At 43.5% G+C, this 19,936-nt stretch overlaps 1 protein-coding gene across 6 annotated transcripts in view; it reads left to right on the top strand.

Annotated features, from left to right (window-relative positions):
• Window positions 1-15,428, top strand: part of EHF (ETS homologous factor) — a 43,143-nt gene extending 27,715 nt beyond the window's left edge. For 5 of the 6 annotated variants that reach the window (XM_089914941.1, XM_089914940.1, XM_030762646.2 and 2 more), the window contains 6 exons: window positions 699-761; window positions 3,446-3,514; window positions 3,633-3,701; window positions 9,093-9,155; window positions 10,712-10,907; window positions 11,011-15,428. In XM_089914941.1, the coding sequence (XP_089771067.1) occupies window positions 699-761; window positions 3,446-3,514; window positions 3,633-3,701; window positions 9,093-9,155; window positions 10,712-10,907; window positions 11,011-11,110 (560 nt within the window). In that variant the 3' untranslated portion in view covers window positions 11,111-15,428. The remainder of the gene's footprint in view (window positions 1-698; window positions 762-3,445; window positions 3,515-3,632; window positions 3,702-9,092; window positions 9,156-10,711; window positions 10,908-11,010) is intronic. The other variant, XM_089914942.1, reaches the window with a different exon arrangement.
• The last annotated feature ends 4,508 nt before the right edge of the window (window positions 15,429-19,936 follow it).

Raw genomic sequence — 19,936 nt, 5'->3', positions numbered from 1 at the left:
GGAAAACTGAAGGTCAGAGACATTAAAGCATGACCTCTGCTCCTGAGATATTTATAATCTGGATGGGCAGGAAAAACATATGAAATGAATTCACATGTATATATGTGCTTTTATATATGATACATCTGGAGAAAAGTTGCCAGGCATAAATAAGGGAAGAATCACTGCACTTATCCAGACATAGCTCATAGATTAGATCTAATCAAAAGGGGTTTGATTAAATTTAAGATCAAAGAAGAATTAAGGTGATTTTCCTTGTGTTTCCTTTGCACTTCGTATCAAATCTTAGTATGCGAAAGCACCTTAGAGGAAATCTAATGACTTTAGCTAGTTTAATCTCCGAAATATACAGTTGAGGAAACCAAGATGAAGAAAGGTGAAGTACCTTGCAGCTATTAGTGGAAAAACTGGTCTTTCAACTTCTAAAGTTTTATTTCCTTCATACTGGATGTCTTCTCTATACAAGGCCAAATAATTCCATCTGAGCTTGGTGCCCTAGCTACTGATTTTCTGGGCCAAGGGCCCCAGGCTTGAGATTATAGATCCAGAGAGGGAAGCCCCCTCCCAGAAGCAAAGAAGGGTGACCATGCTGTGGGACTGTCAGAAACTCTTCCATGAAGCCAGTTTCGTCCTTGGTCAAGCAGCACATTTTAGCTACACGTGGGCCCGCTCTGAGTTTCCCAATCTGTCCTTCACAGGCCAGTGCAGCAGTGACCTGTTCCAGTCCACACACAATGTCATCGTCAAGACCGAACAAGCTGGTGAGTCGTGGCAGATGAAGGGAGCCAACTTGGTAGGCAAAGGCCTGCGGAGGACAACTGAGAGGGAGTGTGAGGGAGAGTGTGAGAGCGGGACGGAGCCAGTACTTTGGCAGGAAACCCAGGGATGTCTCTTCCCTGGCTGTCTCCCATGGGCCCGGCAGCCATGAGCCTCATCCCTCGTCCTTGGGACCAGTGACTGCCGACCTTCTCTGATTTCTAAGATTGATGGTGAGCCTAATTCTGCCCACACTTCTCTGCTTCCCATGGTTGGTCAAGGGAACATCCAGGCTCTGATCCAGGAGCCCAGAAAATGTAGAGTCTAAGTGGGCTTTCTTGTCACCACAAAGAGTCAGGGGATTGGACTTGGCCAAGTTAGGAGAAGCCAGGGGAGAGAAGAGGAAGGGTCAGTGTCTCCTCTCCCCCTCCTCCCCTGGAGGGAGTGTGTTTCACAAGGAGGAGGAAGATTCGGACTTGGTGTAGTTACTATAGTTTCTGGGGACCTTGGAGTTTCTGTAGGGATGTCCAAAGGCAGCTGTGGAACTGGCTCCTGCCTTAAGTCTGCTTTTAGACAAAAGCCACTATTCTGAGCTCTGAGTAGGGTCTGCAGGCCCAGAGTAGCTACATTCATTTTTGTTCTCCTTCATCTGCCTAATCATCCCTCCTTCCTCTGCCCCAAAATCTCTCCCCTGGGGACTTTCTGTCTCCCCTGGGGACTTTCTGTCTCCCCTGGGAACTTGCAGGGGACAGTAACTGCCTCGAGAAGTTGTTCCCTAGAGCCTTGTACCAATCAGAGGTCTTTGTATAGTGACCTTTGGCCTATGACCTCTTAGTCTAGGGAGAGCTCTGCAAGTCCCCCCAAGTCCATAGGAGCTGCCACTGCTCCAAGGTCACTCCCCATGTCCACATCAGTGAGAATGTGGGCCACATGGACCAACCACGGAGTTTGCCTCAGGCCTCCCTGCAGGTTGCGTGCCGGTCACCAAGGACTGTATTAGACCTGTGGTGATTTGTGAGTCAGTAGGGGCAGAAATTGGCCCCACGCATTTATTTACTCTTTTATAAGGGGGCTGGTCTACCATTATTAAAGAAAAAACAGCGGCTGCTAAACATGTGAATTAGGTATTCCTAGCCCTGCCCTTCCCCCCAGAGACCAGGGTTGAGTCACCCAGATGGTCTAGGCTTTATGGACGTGACTGCCCTAGAGGCAGGCACAGGACTTGGCCTAGAGGATGGTGCCCCCTGACCCCGAATCCCCACTGTTGACTGGACAGATAGCCCCAGCGGAGGAGCCAGGCTGGTACTGGAGAGGTCGCAAGTACTTGACAATTCCTCCTTGACCATCCAGACATTCTCATGTTGCCAGTTCAGAAAAGCTGAGCCGAAGGGTGGGGAGGAAGCTCCACCCTGGGAGGAGGGGAAAGGAGGCTCATACAGGGGCCAACACCCCCAAACCTCTTTGGTTCAGTTTGTTTTCAGAGACAACAACAGGTATACAAGGTGACCCAACAAGGACAGAGGGTGTAACCCCTAAGTGATCAGGCTTGGGGTGCCCAAACACGTAGCTATTAGTTCAAATACCAGCTAAATCCCTATGTCGTAAACAGGAGGACTTAGCCAGTGAGTCAGGTTTTTATACCATTTATGCTACAAAAACAAAATGAAACTCGGCCAGTGGCTTACCACCCCGGCCCTGAAATTCAGATGCTGGGCAGGAGGGAGCCGAGGGCAGCCTCTGTCTGTGACGAGGGGAGAGCAGGAAGCTCCTGGTGGGGATGAGGTGACAGCTCCTGCCAGATCTCACAGCTCTTGGCCAGCCAGGAAAGAAGCTTCTGTTGGAGATCAGCCCAGAGGTGAGGGGTGTGTGGGAGTTGGGCTTCGTTTAGGGTAGGTGGAGGGGAGTTTCCTTGGAGTCTGAAATCTGAAGAGTCAGGAGACGTGCTTACCCAGCACACTGAAGAGGAGAGAGAGAGAACTTTTCCTAGATGAAGCAATGAGGCCCTACTCTTAAAACCTGTTTATTTGATTTGGTAACACTCTCATCTCCTTCTCCTTAGTTCTGTTTTGAAAATTTTATGTCACCCCTTAAGCATATTGGAGAAATCCTGGAGGGAGGGGGCTGTCACCCAACTTGAGGAGAGTTTCTCTCTGGATTTTAGCAATAAAGACTCTGTGATAAGACTGAGCAGACTTTTTCTTAAAGAAACATCATTAATTCTCCCAGGAAGACGTTACTAGGAAAAGATGCTCATTAATCATGAAATTATTTTGTCCCTACCATTTTTTTTACTAGTCTAAAAATATTCTGGTGACAATATAGTAGAATGTAAGACAATGCCAGGCTCCTGGACACCCCCCCCCCACCAAGTGCAGACTGGGAATATCCTCAGGAAAGCATTGGTCTAGGACAGGATCCCACTGTTGCAACTTCTCTCACTTCCCTCAAAATGCAACAGGTGTAGAACACCTGGATGGGGCCGTAACAAAGTCCACCTCCCCTAGGGCCCTGGAAGAAAACTGGGGTAACATTATGATAAGGTAACATGTGGCTGAAGCAGAATCTTATCTCTTCTCTCTGAGAACCAGCCCCTTGTCCCACACCTCTTTGATGAACAGTGAGTAAGAAAAGGCAAACTCCTCACCTGGGGAAGGTGATTGCTGACATTCCCATTTTCTGTCCTTTGTAGACCCTTCCATCATGAACACCTGGAAAGAAGAAAACTATTTATATGACACCAACTATGGTAGCACAGTAGGTAACTAACTCCCCAATGCTTAAGACCCTTTTACATTCTTATTCTGGTTTTCTAACAGCCCAAAATTTATGTTGTAAGGAGGGGACTCTTAATGTCCTTTATGTTTTCGTTGCCACAGAGTTGTTGGACAGCAAAACTTTCTGCCGGGCCCAGATCTCCATGACAACCAGCGGTCACCTTCCCATTGGTAAGTTGTCCTGACATCCGAGGCTGAGTGCGCCTCCTGCAAGTGCTTACTGCGAGTTAATGAGAATTACCAATGCCCTGCATTTCCAACTTTGCTGGAGTCTTCCCCATTAAAAGGCTAGGAAAAGTTTATAAAGAATCTGCTTTTGGGCCCATATTTGTACATTGAAAATGACCAGCAAGGATGCCTCTAGGAAATGTGTTTTGCTCCTGTGAAACCAAGTCACTCTCTGTGACAACAGAAACTCTCTTTTCAGTAAAAACTTGCTTTTGTGAAATTATCCAATGAAATTATTCATACGTGGGTATATTTATGGGGGAGAAGGCTCTATTTAATTTTCAACAAGCTGTCTTTGGCTTTAGAGAATGAATGTCCAACAGTGGAATTCAGAGGTCAGTGAACCTGGGATGATGGTCTCTGGGTGGAGGGGCAGTAGCTGAAAACTTCTGGAACCCTGGGAATCACAGGTCAGTTTTAAAGTCTGACCTTGTTGGCTCATCAGGACTCTCTAATTAGTCAGACCACCTGCACATTATGAATTATGTTCATATGAGTTGTGTTTGGTTAGGATTGGATGCATCTGGGGTCTACCCATGACTCTCAATCAAGGTTACACTGAGCGGGAGGGTTGGTCTGCTGGGAGTCTGGGAGAGGAGCTTTCAGATTGTATTTCAGATTATTTCTCCTTGTCCACTTACAAATAGGTCCACTGGTAGGAATGAGTGCATGGGGGAGGTGAAGAGAGGGTTTCGTGTAGTCCCTTGATCTCGGTGCGAATTTGTGAATCTGTTTGGCTCTGTGAAATGGAGCTTAGACCCGTCACAAGTGAATCTGTCTTTTCCTGGAATTGAATTTGGGGCAACTTCAGAACTGGGATTTAAAAGAGTGTCTGTGAAAGGAAGAATCAAACAACAACCCTTCCTCCTTCCTTTTTTTTTCATTTTGTTGAGTGTGCTTTTGAGAACTGAAAAAATGAAAGCTTTTGGTTTGAGGTTTTGTTCGGGTCAAGCCCTTTGAATGAGACAGGGCTGGGAGCCAGGGTAAATGCTTCTGGAATTGAGGTTAAGAATGGAGGCCAGTTCATTTCTCGACCTCCCCCTCCACACAGAGGCCCATCACCTTATGTGTCACTCTAAGTATTTGCTGAAATTAGGGAACTAGATCAAACACTGGAAAGGTTCTGCAGTGGATTTGCCATGCTGGGGGAACTGAGCCAGTCAGGGTAAAATTTCTGTGGCAATCGTTGCCACCCAGTCAAGACCAAGGTTTTCAGAGCTGAAGAAAGCACCACGGTCGCCCTCTGACTTCCTGACACACCTCCTGAGGTGTCACCTCCCATGTCCTGGGTCTTTGGCTTAGGGCAGAAGATTCCAAGGAAGAATAAAGTTGAACCAACCACTTCCTGAGCCGCAGGGATGGTTAGGTCTCTAGGCACCTGGGAGAGGAAAAGCCGTAATCAACAACTCTGCTGCCCTCCCAGCCAGGCCACACTGCTCTCTCCCACATCCTGACTTAACCTGCTGGAATCTCCCAATCAACAGGGACCAATGTCGGCTTTCATATTTGTAGTAACAGGGAACTAACTCACTGTCTCCTGAGTTCAACTATTCTACTTTTGAATAGTCCTTCTTCAAATGGGCTTTACAAATCTGCTCTCCTGCACCTCCCTTGATTCTTGATCACCTTACTCCAGATTCCTATCCCGAAATTGTAACACAGGCTGGAAAATGAGATAAGCCATCCAGGACCCCGATCAGAATGATCACTTAAAGAATCATTTCAGTGTCTGGGTTGGTGACTTCTTTGGGGTAACAGCCTTCCAGGTAGGATAGTTAATTACAGCCTTGTAAGGATCAATTCCTTTCAGAATAGTTTAGTCTCTACTGGACGGGACCAGACCCGCCCCCCCCCCCCCCCCCCGCCAAAGACCCTTGTCATTTGTCCGAGTCTTTGGATTTCCAGCTCCCATGAAATGGAGTGCAGTTAAGTATCTTTATGTGTTTTAGTGCAAGTCACAAGCCGCGCTGAGGCGAGGCCACATGTCAACTGACGCCCTCGCTGATAAACACAGGTGGGGAAGCAGGCTCTGTTTTGATGTCTCTGTCATCTGCTCATTTCATAAAATGGCCGCCGCCAGTGTTCCGGATCTGCCTGATAGTCCTCGAGCCAATGACGCTAATTCGGGATTGATGTGTTTGTTTACCGACTCGCTGAGCCTAGAGCGAGGGTGGCATGGTCTATTATAACACTGAAATTTGTATATCCCGTAAAGAAATGGCTCACAGCTGAATAATATGCAAATGCTTCTAATCTTTGCTTCTTGTGAAGCAGCTTAGATGAAGTCATGCTCTGGAACTCATCATAAACTCGTGTCTTGGTGCTGCCCCGTCTGGACTGGACCTTGGCCTGAGGTGCCTGGGAGTGGAGCAGGAGAAGGCCAATCTGGACAGTTCCCCCAGAGCAAGCCATTATTTTATAAGGATGAATCACTTAACCACGCGGCTAACTTCAAAGGTTTTGGTTTTTATTTGGGGGCCAGGGGAAGATACAGGGGGCAAGGCCATCGTATTAAGGTGAGGTTTCAGATCGAAAGATTTTAGTGCTGAGGCAGGTGGGTGATTCCACAGCTTGTCCCGCATGCCCTGGGGACTGGAAGAAGAGGCTGGAAGAAATTCAAGTTTCTTTTGCCCTTGGCTGCATATTCTTGCCTACGACGATGCACACATTTTTATTGGGGGGATTTTTTTCGCGGGAGGTCTTTCTTAAGCTGGATGGAAATCTAGCTTGGGTAAATGGCTGACATCTCAAAGAGAACATTTCCTCGTGGTGTAGCTGCTCTGGGGGTTCTTAATCTGGAGTCCATGGACTCCTAAGTGACCCACACGCTCCTGAAATTGTTGCAGAATTTCACAAGTGTACACATATGTGCCTTTTTCTGGGGAGAGGGGCCAAGGTTTCCATTTTATTCATAAAGGTACCTTAACTCCCCGAAGTAACTGATTCTTGCATTACATGAGTTTGCAACCCGTGAACAATGATTGAGGCCAAAAAGCTGAGAGACACCTACACTTGGGTTTTTCTGAGTTCAATGCTGGCTCTGAAATAATGGCCCTGCATCCCTCCTGGATGCCATTTGAAAATGAGCTTTGCTTGTGGCCTGCTGGGTAAATGCCACTCTTTGTCTGCAGAACAACGTGGCCCTGTCAGAATGATGTATCACTTGGAAACCGCTGTGGGTGCCAACCTGTCGCAATATTGTCACATCCTGATGGGATGTCGCAACCTCACCCTGAAACCTACAGGGAGGGAGAGTGGAGTCTCCTTGCATTTCCTGCGAATTTGTTCTTTCAGGTTTCAGAGAAATCCAAGTCGGGTGCAAACCCTCCTGCTGACAGTGTTGAGGGGGAGGGGCGGCGGGGTGGGGGAGGATGGTGGCACATTTAACCAGAAAAAGAGGTTTCTCTTGTAACCAGATCTTATTAAAACTCTCTCATCTACCCCACCACGACTTTCAAACTGCTGGGAGCTCTGAGTTGTGACAATCTGGGGGATCAGATAGGTGAATGCATCCATGCACGCGGGGAAATGGAGAATCATCAAATTGGAAAGACTTTTCCCCACTAACTAGTGGGTTGCAGAACTGAACCTGATTCTTGGCAGGGAAGACGTTTATGAAATCTCTTATGTGGCGCCATCTTTGGAAATGGCATAGAATGGTGGTTATGAGCGAAACCTCTGGATCCTGCTATCGCCTTCTTCATAGGGTGATTGTGTGAATCAAAACAGGTGATTCATGGAAAGTGCTGACCACAGTGCCTGGTACATAGTAAGTGGTCAAGAAACAGGAGCTAGTCTTCTTAACCATTTTCCTTAGGAGCTAATGGTATTCAAACCTTATTGAATAATGGATCACTACTGACAATCTTGAAAGCTGTGGACCCTCTTCCTTTGCCTGCGGTTTCAGGCAGTCTGAAATGCCCTTGAAGTCCACACATGGGTCAGCAAACCTTAAGTTAGGGAGCCCTGATGTAATGTACACAGAAGGGATGCAATATACTGGTCCAATTTCTTATCAGGATTGGCTACCATTTAGGGGCTGCCCCGGATTCAAGTTGGCAGATTTTTGATTGTGAGATTTTTTTTGGTAAGATCTGCTTTAGTCGTCCTGACATTTGAAGTGCCCACTGACACAACCACACACCCACACACCCACACCCCCCCCCACACACTGCTAGATCATTTAGTTTTCTCTTTAACAAGTTTTATTTCACAGATTTGCCTCTGTCATCTCCTCTTTGTTGATAATCTCAAGGGTTACCATAATGAGTCATTTGTTAAACTAATCTGTGTTTCCATAGTCCACTGTGGCCCTCTGTACTGAGCTCAGGCCAGTCAATGGCCCCTTTGTCAGGCTGATTAAAAGGTAACTTTGCATGCCAAAAAAGGCACTCCTCTGGCTTACAAGTCATCTTTCTTTGTTATAAATGTTTACATTTTTGTGTTATAATATATATATAAAAGCCTAAAACTTTTCAATGACCTAACTCCTTCAGTGGGGCCTTCCCTGGTGGTGCAGTGGTTAAGAATCCACCTGCCAATGCAGGGGACACGGGTTCGATCCCTGGTCCGGGAAGATTCCACGTGCCGTGGAGCAACTAAGCCCGGCACCACAACTACTGAGCCTGCACTCTAGAGGCCGTGAGCCACAACTACTAAGCCCGCGTGCCACAGCTGCTGAAGCCCACACATCTGGAGTCCGTGCTCTGCAACAAGAAGCCACTGTAATGAGAAGCCCATGCACCGCAACGAAGAGTAGCCCCTGCTCGCCTCAACTAGAAAAAGCCTGCGGGCAGCAAAGAAGACCAACGCAGCCAAAAATAAATAAATAAAAAATAAATCCTTCAATGGTTTCCCACCTCTCACAGAATAAGAGCTAAAATCCTCAAAAAGTCCTACAAGGCCTTAGTGATCTGAACCTCACCTGCTCCCCTCTGCCCCTTGTTCACAGCCACACTGACTTCCTTCTATTCTATGCACACTGACCTCAGGGCCTTTGCTATTCTCAGGCATGGAAAGCTCTTCCACAAGCTCTCTGTATGACTGTCCCCTCACACCTTTCTGGTCCCCTTATCAGAGACGTCTTCTGTGACCACCTTATATTTAATGGCAAAATTATTCCCATCTCCACACTTCTACCCCTATTTCTTACCCTGAAATTTTTTCTCCAGAGCACTTATTACCTCTGTTTTGTTTTGGACACGACCACCTACCTGAACAGTGCTAGGCATGTAGTAGGTGCTCAATAAATACTGGTGAAATGAGTGGATGAATGAATGAAGATGATAATTGTAGGAAATAGGGAAATGAAGCAGTTCTCATTTTTCTCTTTAGCAGAGTCGCCTGATATGAAAAAGCAGCAAGACCAACCAACAAAGTCCCACACCAAAAAGCACAGTAAGTTGGCTGGCTTTCAGATGCCTCCTGGCCCTTCCCCTTGAGTGGAGAATAACTGGAGGCCACCAGTTTTTAGACAAATACTGCCTCTGCCTTCTGCCTGCATTTCTTCACCTCAGACTGGGTAGGGTGTGAAAAGAGAGGCATCACTTGCTGGCTAAGTAACCCCTTCTGCAGTCGTTTCTCAAAGTGGAGCCCCAGTGGATATTTCCTCCTCATTCTGTTCTCTTTGTGCTAAAACTGAGACATCAGTGAACAAGCACTTCTTGCAGGCATGGGGTGAGCAATTTCCCTTTCTCCAGAAAAAAGGGTGGGAAAAGGAGAGAGATGGGAAGAAACAGCTGAGGGTGTATTCTTTTTTTCTTTGGCTGAATGTTGGCTTCTTACTTTTGTGGAGTTATTGTTCCAAGAAATGCTGTTTATTCTTAAGATTCAACAGTGCCTTTGGGGAGTTGTATTTCCCCCGATAATAAAACCTTATGAAAGTGTATGAAATATCAGAGACGTGGAGGTGGTGGGGGGGAGGACACAGAAGGAAATCAAGGTGGTGTAATCTGGAAATTGTAAGGAGTTGGACTCCTATCTGCTATCTGCTACTCCAGGTCATCCCACAGAACTGAATGAACACAGCCCTTCAAATTGGGTGTGGGAGGGAGTTGTGTGTCACAAATCCAGTGAGGGTAGAATTGAATTTGGTTGCTAATTTCATTACAGTTGCTGTTTCATTTTCAAATGGGCCCCCTCCACGCCTGTGAGACCCCGCACCAATATATTCTAGGAGTTAGAATTCTAAGACCCTACCGGTGCGCATTTGGCTGACACACAGTTGCTGGGTGGCAGCCTGATTGAGGTTCTAAACAAAAGAGGTTCTGAATAAAAGTGGTTGAGCGTTGCTCTCCTGGGAAGTAACAAGTTGAAATGAATGCCCAGCAATCTGTTAACCATATTTAGAGATACACCTCCTAGCCTAGGAGATCTAAAACCTATTTTTTAAACATTTCTTTTTATTGAAGTACAGTTGATTTACAATGTTGTGTTCATTTCTGCTGTACGGCAAAGTGATTCAGTTATACATATATATACGTTCTTTTTTTAAAATATTTTTTATTATTGTTTATCACAGGATATTGAATATAGTTCCCTGTGCCATACAGTAGAACCTTGTTGTTTATCCATTCCATATAATAGCTCACATCTACTAACCCCGACCTCCCACTCCGCCCCCTCTCCCAACCCGTGCCCCCTTGGCAAACACAAATCTTTTCTCTATGTAAGACCTATTCTTTTGTCTTGGCTTTGCCACTCGTTAGCTGTGTGACCTTGGTCAAGTCAGTTGAATTCTCCATGCTTCAGCTTTCTGATTTGTAAAATTAAAAAACTGTGCTAGCTCATTCTTAAATACCCAGTGGGGATTCTGTGATTTGGCGTCACAGGTGGGTAGCATGGAATCAAGTATCTCTGACTTGTAAGATATTTCAACTCTAGGCTTCCTCTAGCCCTTCTTTGCAGTGACTTCAGCCATGAATAAACAAACTCCTTTTTCTCCTTCACCTCAGATCCGCGAGGGACTCACTTATGGGAATTCATCCGCGACATCCTCCTGAACCCAGACAAGAATCCAGGGTTAATCAAGTGGGAAGACCGGTCTGAGGGCATCTTTAGGTTCTTGAAATCAGAGGCTGTGGCCCAGCTATGGGGGAAAAAGAAAAACAACAGCAGCATGACCTACGAAAAACTCAGCCGAGCCATGAGGTGAGGGGTTTCACGTCTCCAAACGTGATAAGGCCGTGTGACCAGTCATTCCCCCGGCTGTCTTAATCAGATCAGCCACCTTATGCAATGCCTCTTGTTACAGATATTACTACAAAAGAGAAATTCTGGAACGTGTGGATGGACGAAGACTGGTATATAAATTTGGGAAGAATGCACGCGGATGGAGGGAAAATGAAAACTGAAGCTGCTGATACATTGAACACAAACCTAAACACATCCCAAATGATCACCAACCAAGAAGTCCCTGGACATAAATATTTCAAAGACTACTTTTCTCTGATATTTATGTACCATGACGGGGAAAAAAATACATCTACTTCTAACAGGAAGAAGGAACATGACAGTTGATAGAATTATTTTGTTACTTTGAAGTATGTCCTATATGGGGAACAAACGTACACAGTTTTCTGTGAAATATGACACTGTATGTGGCTGTGATTTGTTTTTGCCTCTATTGTGAAGTTCTTTTCCACTGCAAGAACAGAGTCTGTAGCCATGTGCTTCTTGCTAAGGAGAAAGAAAAAAAAATCAGATGGCATTAAAAGTTTTTATGTGCAAAATGATTTAGGAAAAGATGAGGTGTCCTCCGCACATAGCATCCTCGTGGCCTCTTCAGGAGAGGTGGGCGTGGCCTCTAGGAGGAACTCCAGGGTCTCCGATTGGTGGGATGAACCAGAAGGATGCTGAGAAGTCTACCCTGACCTTCGGGAGTCAGTGAGTGGAGAATGAGGACTTCCACCATCCAGAGTGGACTGTAATCATTGCATAATCACGTGCCTTTTATGCTTAAATCAGAAAAGAATGATGGTGGAGGGGGCTTTATTCTCATTCAGGAATGATTTACCTGGTGCCAAGTCTATCTTCCCTCCTCCCCCTTGGATGATTGGTGAAAAACTTCAATTGCCACCTCTGCTCACTTTCAGTTACTTAAAGAGAAGGTCCGGCTTTGGTTATTTTTATCCCAGTTGCTTAAAAATAAGTGGGAAAAGGGAGGTAGTTATGAGTTTGCTCTTGTACTCCCATTGTCCTGTGGTTTCCCAATTGGCACAATTGATATTTTTGTCTGAATTATTCTTTGTTGTGTATTATTTGGCTGTCCTGTGTGTTTTGGGATGTTTAGCAGTATCTATGATCTCTACCCACTAGGTGCCAATAGCACTCTGGTCCTCGAAGTTATGACAACCCAAAATGTCTCTAGACATTACCAAATGTCCCCGGGGCCCGGGGGGAGGGAGAACCACTGATTTAGCTAGTCAAGATGAAGATGGTGATTTATTCTCAGAACAACAACAACAAAAAATCACTAGAGTGAAGCAAAAGCAAGACTTTAAAGTCAACCTACTTTTCATTTTTAAAATGTTTGGACAATGGGTTGAAAGAGCTAGAGGGATTTCTTTTCAGAACCTGAGATGAGAGCTAGACTCAGATAAATTAAACAAGGGCTAACAATAGAACACACTGCACTAGAATTACAAAACAGAGTAAATATTATATTACAGAAGGAAACACTGGGAGGAGAGAAAAAGAGTGTGTGTGTGAGAGAGAGGAAGTTAGTTCCAGGGGAGAATCTTTGCAGATGTTAGTTCTTATAATCTTTCCTCTTTTGGATAATCTCTTTCCTGTCTCATCTTAACTCATTCCAAAGTGAATGATGTCTTGCCTAGATTTGCATCTAGAAGAATGTTAAAAAAAAAAAAAAAAAGGACAAAGAAAAGAAAGGAAGGATGGAAGAGAAAAACAGAAAACTCAGTTCAGGATCTATGGTCAGGAAGGAGTTAGAGACTTCTCCAATGATGGCATTGTTCTGGGTCCCTGGAGACTTATCACCAGACCCTGAAATCTGGGAGGAACGTGAGCCTGTAGACACTTTGAAAATGAGTTTGAACATCCAGATCCCTTTTGCAACTTTTCTTTTCTGCTCCCCATGTCCTTGGCTTTCTCCTCCCTCCTGCCTCTCTATCTTGAGCATAATATGGGAATGAAGACATGTACCAATAAGAGGGGGCTCGTCTCATCCACTGATGGAACACCTCCTGCAGTGCCTTCCTCAACTCAGGCAAGCGAGTCATAGCCAAAGGTTGCAGAGTGTCTGTAATGGATTCAGAATGTCGGAAGTATGAAGAAGTAAGAATTTGTCCTAATTATAATGAGAGCCATTATGGCCAGTGACCTTGGAGCACAGCTTAGTGAGATGAATGACCTTCTGAAGGTACAACCGAGTTGTTTTTCTCTCTGCCTGACTTGGTGCTACTCAGTGTTGTCAAGTCACAATTACTGAGGGAACTGAGAGAAATGAAGATGAGCAGCACAGATCTGAGACATTCCTGCATGAAAGACACACCTTGCTCTCCAAGGAAGGCTAAAGAGCTATGAGGCTTTCCCAGCAGTTGACTATACTTCCCACAGAATGAATTAAACCTCCAGATATTTGAATTAGTGTAAACACATGAATGTTTGTGTGACTGTGTGTGCCTGAATTGTGTGAAGTTATTAGGGGTGTCTGCTAATTCGCTCTCTGCTGTTTCTTCTCTGGCTTGGCCTGTTCATCATCTAGGCAGCCTGGATCCTTCTCCGACCTTGCTCTTCCACAAACCTGTAAGTTTCTCACATTCCTCCAAATTGGTCTTGCTCTTTCCTCACCCTCTCCATTGAAGAGCAGTCCCTGCTAGGTCGTGAGTCTGGGGTGTACTGACTGGAACACTCTGCACATAATTAGCAGATTGTGTTATTTGTTGAAAGTGATGATTTCTTGGCATCCCGTTCCTGCATAAATAGGTGGGCGTATTAAGTTCTCAGCATATCTCTCTATTGTCTTGGCTTGAGTTTGATGCATTTTCTGTGTGCTGTTCATGACTTGGAGAACTCAAGGTAATCGAGCCATGCCAATTTGGGGTGTGAATAGAATCCTTCCCCCCCCGGTGTTGCAAGGGAAAGCAAAATCCCAGAGACAAGCCAGCACCAGGTGAAGCCCCCTTCTTTTAGCAACTCACAGCTTCTCACTTGAGAAGCTCGTCTGAGCTGATGCTCCTACGGTCACTGCGCACCGTCTCCTTAAACTCTCCTTAAACTAAAGGCTCGGGCTCTTATTTGTTTTTTTCCTGGGAACCTGAGGCAGGAAAGGTATTGCTAAGACTTCACCAGACTCAGATCATCTGAGGCTTCTAGATATTTGACTTGATGAAACGAGCAAAGCCCTGACTCCCAGGGACATACTTACAGCTTCTTGAACTTGCTTTCTGAGCAGGGCAGACCCGGGCAATGAGTTTTCCTTTGAGTGTGCTTGTCCTTCTTCAAACTCTTACCTTGCTAGACTGTAAGCTCTTTGAGGGCAGGGATGATATCTTAGCAATACTGTTTTCCCAGTATCTAACATGGGACCGGTCCTCAATAACCATATGTTGAGTGAATGAATGAATGTCTTCTGGAAGACTCCTCGGATTGGGAAGCCATATCCATAATCGTGATGTAAATTGTTTTCTTCACTGGATGAAGAGCACAACGGCCAAAACTTCAAGGACATATTATCTATCAGGTGAACATTTTACTGTGAGACTCTTTACTTTGCCTTCCTACCTGCGCTGAAATAAAATCAAAACAGGTTATTTGGTTCTGCAAGTCAACGTATGTTGTGTGAGAATTCTGTCACCTTATTAGGAACTGTGAGACTTATCTGGTGTAAGACGCCAGTCACGAACCTTGAACCTGTTTAAACCAATGAAGATTATGAATGTGTTTATATGATGTAAATTGCTATTTAAGTGTAAAGCAGTTCTAAGTTTTAGTATTTTGGGGTTGGTTTGTATTTTTTGTTGTTGTTTTGAAAAATATTGAGGGATCTTTTGATAAGGTTAGTCATGCATGTTAGATTTAATTTTACAAGTGTGTTGTTTTTCAAATGTATAAAGTGTAGGAAAAGTTAAAATAGTAAGAGGGAAAGGCAATTATATTATTCTTCTATAGTTAAAAAAAGTTTATCGAGTGCCTACTGTGTGCACAGCATGGAACCATATTTGTGAGGAGCTTATCTAACTATGTGGGGTGTAATAGGTACTCCATAGGAGCCCATTGGATGGATACTTCCTGTGTGAAAGAAAGAACACAGCAATCACAATTATCAGAGCTGAATTAACCTCAGCATTGCTTCTCAGTATTCCATTTCTGGAATAAGAGATACAGAGAACATTTAATAAAAACGTGTTGAGACTGGGCCTCATGAACCACTAAAATGTATAAGCCTTCACAAGTTTAGCTTAATTGGGATTAATCTTTCTGTAACTATATGCCTAATTCTTGCTTTTCTTCCCATCTGGCTTCTGGGTTGACAATTTGTGGGAAGTAACCCTACTGCTGCTATTTTTTTAAAAATCAGAAATCTTGCCCTTGAAACTGTGTTAAATTCAAACTGAATATTTCTGTTTTATGAAAGAATTATATTTTTCAAAATATGTTTTTTTGGTTTGATGGGTCCCAGAAAACACTAATAAAAACCACAGAAACCAACCTGTAACTGTGTGCTTCATGCTTCAACAAGTCATTCAAAACCAGGCTTAGAGGGAATGCACTTAGCAACACACTTAGCAACACAACATACGCAGTTTCTGCATATGGTTACTCAATATGCATTTACTGAGCATCTACTACTATGTGTCAGGCACTGTCCTAGGCACTGAGCTATGGCGGAGAATGAAAGAGACAAAAAAAAATTCTGCTCTTTTGAAGTTTATGTTCTATTGGATGGAAACAGACAAGAAACAAAATATTAAGAAACAAACATAGCATATCAGATGTGTAGTCAAGAAATGTAGAGCAAGGAAGAGGAGTAAAGTGTGCTGGAGTATGTAGGGTTGATTGCAAGTTTAGGCAGGGTTAAGAAGGGTGGAAGGAAAGGAGCCATGCAGATGGCTGGGGGAATGGTACCCTACTGGAGGGACCAGCAGGTACAAAGTTCCTGAGGTTCCTGACGCGTGTTCCTGACATGTCCAAGGAAGAGCAGGGCAGTCTGTTTGCCAGAGTAGACTCAGTAGTAGTAGGAAATAATGTTAGAGAGGCCCTGGCAGGCCAGGTCACACAGAACTTGCAGGTCATTTTGAAGGCTCTGGTTTCTCTTCTGAGTGAGATGGACAGTATCTGATGCTGAGTGTACATTCTTAGCGAAGGATGAACAAAGAAAGGCAGAAAAGATCACTCTTACATCCAGGTTTCCAGTACAACAGGTAAAAAAATTTCCAGGCAAGAAAAACTCTACCAGTTCACAACATATTTCTCCTGGGGCCCAGAAAGTCTCAGTCCTTCAGTCACTTAAGAAGTCATAATGAGGGACTTCCCTGGTAGCGCGGTGGTTAAGAATCCCCCTGCCAGTGCAGGGGACACGGGTTCGAGCCCTGGTCTGGGAAGATCCCACATGTCACGGAGCAACCAAGCCCGTGTGCCACAACTACTGAGCCCATGTGCCACAACTACTGAAGCCTGCATGCTAGAGACTGTGCTCCAGAACAAGAGAAGCCACTACAATGAGAAGCCCGCGCACTGCAACGAAGAGTAGCCCCCACTCGCCGCAACTAGAGAAAGCCCGCGAGCAGCAACAAAGACCCAATACAGTCAATAAATAAATAAATAAATAAATAGAAGTCATAATGAAAATAATAATAGCTAACCATTTGGGGAAGATCCACTTGATCCCAGGAACTGTGATATGTTCTTTGCATACACTATTACATTTAATCCTCATGCAAGCCTGCTATTTATAGCTATTATCTCCAATTTTCAAATGAAGGAAATGAAGGTCAGAAAGATTAAATGACTTTCTCAAGGTCACACAGCTAGTAGTAAGTGGTAGAACTGGCATTGCTCACCCAGCTCTCTTTTTCCCAAAGTCCATACTTTTTTTCTTTTGGCCTCACCACGCGGCTTGCGGGATCTTAGTTCCCTGATCAGGGATTGAGCCAGGGCCACGGCCCTGCAGTGAAAGCACTGAGTCCTTACCACTGGTCTTCCAGGGAATTCCCCCAAAGTCCATACTCTTAGCCCTAATATTTCTCTAGTGTGTCAAAACACTAATGTTTTACACATGTACACATGCACAAACACACACACACACAGAGTTTCATGGTTAAATACATTGGAGAAAGTGAGTCAAACAATGTATCACAGAGTTATTTACTGTAGGATTTCCCAGAGCCTTTGTGCTATGATGTGTATTGTGAATCTATAAGAGAGGGAGAAAAGTGCTCCCAATTTTCCAAGCCTATTTGACAATGTACCTTTTTCATCAAAGAAGACTTCATGAAATCAGCACCCTTTAGAGCACACTTAGGGAAATGATAATCTTCAGAGATTACCTCTCTGATTTACAAGAAGCAGTATTTTCATGTCTGGGCTAAATTATTATGCTGATAATATTCAAACACATCAAACTTGGCCTACTTTGTATATATTCCTTTTTTTTTAATTGAGAAGAAATTCCCTCATTGCCCTGTGAATTATTTATTTGCATTGATGCATTTCTCAGTAATCACAAAGAACTTGCAGAGTGTCTTCTCTTTGGGAACTATGAACTCTCCTGAATTTTAACTTTAGAACTATCTGTCCAAAAATATGGGTGCTAGCCACATGTGGCTATTTAAGTTAGTGAAAATTATGTAAATGAAATTGTTTTAAAAAATTAAAAAAAATTTTTTCAAACTCTATTCTGTTTTAATGTAAAGCATCATAAGTCAATAACATTATGAATTATATTCATATACCTACAGAATAGGGGGATTTGTCAAATCTGCTCTTTAATATCTAAATAATAGCTTAAATCAGCTCTCTCTGATGAAAATAAAATGAGTCACATATGTAATTTGAAATTTTCCAATTTTCCCTTTAACCAGTGAAAAGAAACAGGTGAAATTACTTATAATAATATATTTTAAAATCTAATATATAAAATATTGTCATTTTAAAATTAGTTAATATATTAATAATGAGATATTTTATGAAATATGAAAAAAGTTTCATATTAAGTTTTTAAAATCTGGTGTGCATTTTACACTTACTGAACACATGTTAAATATTGATTGGAAAGACTTGATCTGTATTTAGATTTCATAAATTTTATAATCAAATTATTTGACTCATATACCTGATGTTTTCCAAACATACTTATTTTCCAAACATTTAAATGTGTCATATTTTTAAATTAATGTTTAAATAAAATTAAAATATAAATTCTTCTGTTGTCCTAGCCGAAATTGTGGTTTCTTCATTGCACTACCCAGATTCCAAATGCTGCGTAGCCACATATGACTAATGGTTCCTGTATTGGACATGCAGATATAGAACATTTCCATAATCAAAGAAAGTTCTATTGGACAGCCTTTCTCTAGAATTTGACCTGGGAGGATGGGGTAAGCGTGAAAAGATAGTGAGCAAAACTAACCAACAGTTAAATAAGATACAGTAAAGCCTTAGAAACCAGAGGTGACCCTGAATTCTAGAGAACAAAAAAAAATAAAGATCCAAAGCAAACATCTCTGTGTTTGCTGAAATGGTGACAGTATCTACAAGTGCAAACAAGTTCCATGCTGTCAGTGGAGACTTGGAGTGGGAGGATTTGAGTATTCTTATCTCCAAACCCCACAAATACCTCATAGTCATTAATGTGAATGTTCCAAGGATGTGGCTTTCCGCTTGAGAATATTGGTATTGAGGGGAAATCACTGAAATGGGAAGGGAAATGAAAGGTACCCAAATAGAAATGGCTGGCACTGCCCACTGTTGACCATAAATGCCACCAATACCGTTCTCTTCCTTCTTTTCAAGACCAGCTCTTTGAGTGAGTAGTTTACCCATAGACTCTCTATTTCCTTATACTTCAATTCTCTTCTGTTAACTGTCATGATCTGGCCTCTGTTCATATCAAGTCACTGAAAATGCCCCATTGAAAGTCATAGTCAAACTCATCCCTACCACGGGAACTTTGCTTCAGCTGTTCCCTTTGCCTAAAATACACTTTTATTATTTTTTTAACATCTTTATTGGAGTATAATTGCTTTACAATGGTTTGTTAGTTTCTGCTTTATAAAAAAGTGAATCGGCTATATATATATACATATATCCCCACATCCCCTCCCTCTTGCGTCTCCCTCTCACCCTCCCTATCCCACCCCTCTAGGTGGTTGCAAAGCACCGAGCTGATCCCCCTGTGCTATGCGGCTGCTGCCCACTAGCTACCTGTTTTACATTTGGTAGTGTATATATGTCCATGCCACTCTCTCACTTCGCCCCTGCTTACCCTTCCCCCTCCCCATGTCTTCAAGTCCATTCTCTACGTCTGTCTTTATTCCTGTCCTGCCCCTAGGTTCTTCAGAAACATTTCATTTTTTTTTGATTCCATATATATGCATTGGCATACAGTATTTGTTTTTCTCTTTCTGACTTACTTCACTCTGTATGACAGACTCTAGGTCCATCCACCTCACTGCAAATAACTCAATTTATCTTCTTTTCATGGCTGAGCAATATTCCATTGTATATATGCGCCACATCTTCTTTATCCATTCATCTGTCAATGGAACTTAGGTTGCTTCCATGTCCTGGCTATTGTAAATAAAGCTGCAATGAATATTGTGGTACATGACACTTGTTGAATTATGGTTTTCTCAGGGTATATGCCCAGTAGTGGGATTGCTGGGTCGTATGGTAGTTCTATTTGTAGATTTTTAAGGAACCTCCATACTGTTCTCCATAATGGCTGTATCAATTTACATTCCCACCAACAGTGCAAGAGGGTTCCCTTTTCTCCACACCCTATCCAGCATTTATTGTTTGTAGATTTTTTGGTGATGGCCATTCTGACCGGTGTGAGGTGATACCTCATGGTAGTTTTGATTTGCATTTCTCTAATGATTAGTGATGTTGAGCATCCTTTCATGTGTTTCTTGGCAATCTGTATATCTTCTTGGGAGAAATGTCTATATAGGTCTTCTGCCCACTTTTGGATTGGGTTGTTTGCTTTTTTGATATTG

This window comes from Delphinapterus leucas, chromosome 7 (genome assembly GCF_059928025.1).
Source record: "Delphinapterus leucas isolate spDelLeu-1000000601 "Yukka" chromosome 7, BTC_Dleu_Yukka2, whole genome shotgun sequence".
NCBI lineage: Eukaryota > Metazoa > Chordata > Mammalia > Artiodactyla > Monodontidae > Delphinapterus > Delphinapterus leucas.
This window is presented reverse-complemented; position numbering and strand designations above follow the sequence as displayed.